The following is a 4569-nucleotide window of genomic DNA, read 5'->3' as shown; positions in this document are numbered from 1 at the left end:
GTGTCCTCCTCCCCTCCGTGTTCCTCTCCCCCCTCGTGTGTCCCCCTCCCCTCCGTGTTTGCCCCTCCCCCTCGTGTGTCCTTGTACAACTCGTGTAACTGATAATCATAGATGTCTCGTGTAGACCTTAACCAAAATATAGTAGCAGTATTCAGGTCTGATGGGATCACATTATTAGTGGTTTCCCCGACGTGTATTTCTCATTACTGGATGTTTAATATTTTACATAACTCAATGAAATAAGCTCACAAACTAACATTCATAAATAACACTAAGTTTACATTAACACTGGACCTTAAGTAGATACATTTACTTAACACCAGTAAAGTAGATGACCTTAGAAAAAAAATCTGTAGCATTAACTTTGTCTTTTAATTTGTTCTTAGCTAAATGTCTCTAGTTACGATAAATTCTCGGTGTTATTTCTTGACGTTTTTTCTTACATCTTAAACCAACCCTTTAGGTACATGATTATTTTTTTTCATTAACGAGGAATATTTTCATCATAACACCGTATTAATAAGCGTCAGGCAATATGTACCAAGAGGATTCATTAATGCTTTACGCTTCTTTAACGCTTCACGCTCCCGGCACCCTGTTGTACCCTTTGAGTGTATTACCTTTACGTAAATGAATTCTTCGAGTTCTTCATTGCCGCCTCTAACACGTGACTCTAATAACACGTGTATGTCTCTTGAGTTATTAAATGTCTTGTTATTTATGTCTGTGATGAGTTGATGTCACTTTTCTTGGGTACTTTTACTCATCATGTCTACCTGTACTATTTTCCTAGGTATTATTATTTTTTTCCATTTCCCACATTACTTTTTTAATATATCTCGCTTTTTTTTCATTGTTCCCATTACGTTTATCATCTTCCGTCACTTTTCTGAGCTAACTGCAATTTTCTTCATTTCTCCAGTGTCTCTCTCTTCATCGGAGCTTCCTTATGTCACTTTTCATTATAACTCACTGACGTCACTTTATATCAGAACGCAATAGAAGCTACCCAGATTGACCCGTGTACAGAGGAAAGAGTATTGACCACACACACACACACACACACACACACACACACCTTTCGACTCTCACTGACCATCACCACGACCTCATCTGCAAATTTGGTAAGAAGCTTCTACACCATCCTCGACACCGGCTCCTACTACCACCTGAGATCCCTAGTCCGAGAATTGCTGTTCGACACCACAACCGCATCCAGCCCATACGTGCACGAACTGGTCGCTATAAGAACAGCCCAGTCCCAACCATTGTAAAAATTATCAATAACTTGTAATAAACCGTCACCGTCACAGCGTCACCGTCACAACCTCACCGTCACAGCATCACCGTCACAACATCACCGTCACAGCATCACCGTCACAGCATCACCATCACAACATCACCGTCACAGCATCACCGTCACAGCGTCACCGTCACAGCATCACCGTCACAGCGTCACCGGTACAACATCACCGTCACAGCATCACCGGTACATCAGTCTTCATTCATTGCTTTCGGTAAAGTATCCCCGGTAGAGCATCACTGGTACAACTGGTATAGTATGCGGTATAGAATGTGTCCTTCCTTCTTTCCTTCCTTCCTTCCTTTTTTATTGTTCTTTTTTATTTTCCTACTACTGGCCTCTCTCTCTCTCTCTCTCTCTCTCTCTCTCTCTCTCTCTCTCCTGTTTGCCCTTAATATCACGTTATTGCTCATTAAATTTTATCACAGTATCAGAGGATAATAATGATAATAACACACACTAAATTTTGTGTTTTGTTTTGTTTTTTAAGTTAAGATAGCCGCTGGTGGTAGGTAAAAAAAAAATGGCCGCTGGCGAACACGGGTTTAGAATATGTGTTAAGTGGAAATGTTTGTTATATAATTTCTTCCTTAACCCCGTATTTATTCTCCACCCCCCCCTACCCCCTCCTTCTCCCAACCCCCTACCCCACAACCCCCACCCCCCACCCCCTAACACACCTTCCAGGCTTCACTCACTGGTTATCAGTTTTTCTGTTTATTTTCGCGCTTGTTCTAGTTCCGGCTTTGCGTGGAGTCCCAAAACTAATGGATGGTGCTGCTTGTAGCCAGACAGAACAAAAGTCTAGGGACAATTTACGCTCGTTTTGGAATTAACAAACATTTAATAAAGAAAAAAAATAATGTTTAATGAACGTCGCCACCAACCGCCACTAACCGCCACTGCCACCAACCGCCACTAACCGTCACTGCCGCCAACTGCCACCGTCACTACTACTACTACTGAGGAACCCCGTGGCATGTGTTGGAAGCTGAGAGCCAGAGTGTGATGCCTTGACTCTTGGATTGCCACACACACACACACACACACACACACACTGCCTCCCACACTCCTCCACTACTACACACACTTACACAACGCCTGCCACTATATTCCTACTGTTACGCTGCCTCCCACACTTGATTATCCCCTCCCCCCCCCACACTTTTCACGCTGACACACTTCCTCCCACGCTGACACACTTCCTCCCACGCTGACACACTTCCTCCCACGCTGACACACTTCCTCCCACGCACCACCTCCCTCCTACACAATGGGTGATGATAGTGGTGTTTGGTAGAGTGCCGCGGGTGTAGTGGTACTTGCTAAAGGCACTGTGTTTGTACGTTTGTTGTATCGACCGTGCAGGCGGGGTACCGCAGTGAAGGCGCTGGCCACCCCCTCTCCTCCCCCGCAACTTCCTTCTCCCCCCCCCTCGCCTCAACCCCCGTCGGCTCCACCCCTCCCCCTCGGCTCCTCCCCTCCAGACACTTGGCTCGACTCCTCCTTTATCTCTGGAGCCAGGATACTATGACTCCCCTCCATCTCCCTCACCATTGTAGTGTTGGTGTGTGACATCCGGTGCTCTAAATGGTGGTGGTGCTTGTGTTGTTGTTGTTGTTGTTGCTTTTATCATTGCCTCTATCTCTACAGTGGCCCATTGCTCCTGGTGCTGTCTATACCTGTACTGTTATATATATATTTTTTTATATCTACCGTAGTCATCGTTCCCTATGCTACCTTTTGTTACTGTTGATGCTACTGTACCTATATCTGAGAGGGACGCTACTTTCCATGTTATCTAATGCTGTTATAGATGCTACTTATGTTACTGCTGTTACTGGCGCTACTTCTTTTATCAATGCTCTCTTTAACACTACTTCAGATACTGTCAGTGTTGATGATGGTATATTTCATGTAAACGACCGCTGCTTCCTGTCTAGTTCCCATACTTCAACTGTCTTACGTCGGTCTTATGCGTCTTGGGATTAGAACTACTGTATGTAATGCCTGACGGTGTTGTTGGCATGACACTGCTTCACGGTCCAAACAAGCTCTGGGACTTATGCCTGAATGCTGTAGAGATGAGAGACTGTCCTTACCTTATAGGGCACTCTAGCCTGACATGTGGCTGTCTGGCCCCCTTGACTATTAACCCTGTAGGGGACAGAGACCCTTCCTAAGGTGAATAAATTCATCTGAAGTTAGAGTGAATAAACTACCCAATTACCCCATTGCCATCTGAAGGGTTGAATTGGTGCTGGTTGAATGGCCCAATTTAGGGGACTCTGGGGGGGTGATGGTAAGCTTGGGCTCTTGGATGGTGTTTTTTAAGCTTATCAAGTAAGCTGGCCGCCTCCTGAAAGATGTAAAGTTGTTTTATAATCTTTTAAGTATAATGTGTTTTTTTCATTATTATTTTTAAATGGAAAATAATTTGTTGGGTGAACGGCGTCATGTGAGTACGTGCTTTATGATGCCAGATGAATTATATAGTACAATTAATAACTATCACTATTATCACCACTTTGTGTCACCATGATCATCTTCACCACTATCACCACCAACTATCACCACCACCATTATCACCACCACCACCACCACTATCACCACCATTATCACCATCACCACTATCACCACCACCATTATCACCACCACCATTATCACCACCACCACCACTATCACCACCACCACCACTATCACCACCACCATTATCACCACCACCACCACTATCACCATCACCACTATCACCATCACCACCATCACCATCACCACTATCACCATCAACAGCTTCCCTCATCACCAGGCCAGAGACAGGAGTGGTGATAAGCCCTTTACAACCCTCTTATACTTCTAAATCCCTCTGCATATAACTTTTTTTTTTACGACTCCTACTAGACGGCGGAGGACTTAATGTTATATAAATGAACCAGATAACTACCACGCAGGAAGGACCAGCTGTTGAGTCACCCCATCAAAATATTGCCAGAATCAATTTAGGTTTTATAATCGAAGTATCATATTCTAGTGGCGATATAAACAGTTGAGAGATGTGTCGCAGGTTTGGCTACACTGGTCCTATATGGTAATACTGTATACTAAAAGAATAGCGATGTTAATTTATGATAAGGAGTATTAGTAATTATCAGTGATTTATATCAGTAACTGGACTAGAGATGTGAGGGATTAGTGGTTATAATGTGGTAATACAATAGAGATAATGTAGTGAATGTGTATGTGATGAAGTGTGGTGGTGGTGGTGGTGG

At 43.9% G+C, this 4569-nt stretch overlaps 1 protein-coding gene across 1 annotated transcript in view; it reads left to right on the top strand.

The window, feature by feature from the left end:
• Positions 1-1313: 1313 nt before the first annotated feature.
• Positions 1314-4569, top strand: part of LOC121860295 (repetitive proline-rich cell wall protein-like) — a gene marked incomplete at both ends in the record, with an annotated part of 4559 nt that continues 1303 nt past the window's right edge. Inside the window, one exon of the mRNA XM_042357369.1 lies at positions 1314-1531. Coding sequence (XP_042213303.1) covers positions 1314-1531 — 218 coding nt within the window. The remainder of the gene's footprint in view (positions 1532-4569) is intronic.

This window comes from Homarus americanus, unplaced genomic scaffold, assembly GCF_018991925.1.
Source record: "Homarus americanus isolate GMGI-L3 unplaced genomic scaffold, GMGI_Hamer_2.0 scaffold31872, whole genome shotgun sequence".
NCBI lineage: Eukaryota > Metazoa > Arthropoda > Malacostraca > Decapoda > Nephropidae > Homarus > Homarus americanus.
The sequence above is the reverse complement of the archived record's forward strand: the minus strand, read 5'-3'. Positions and strand labels throughout refer to the sequence as shown.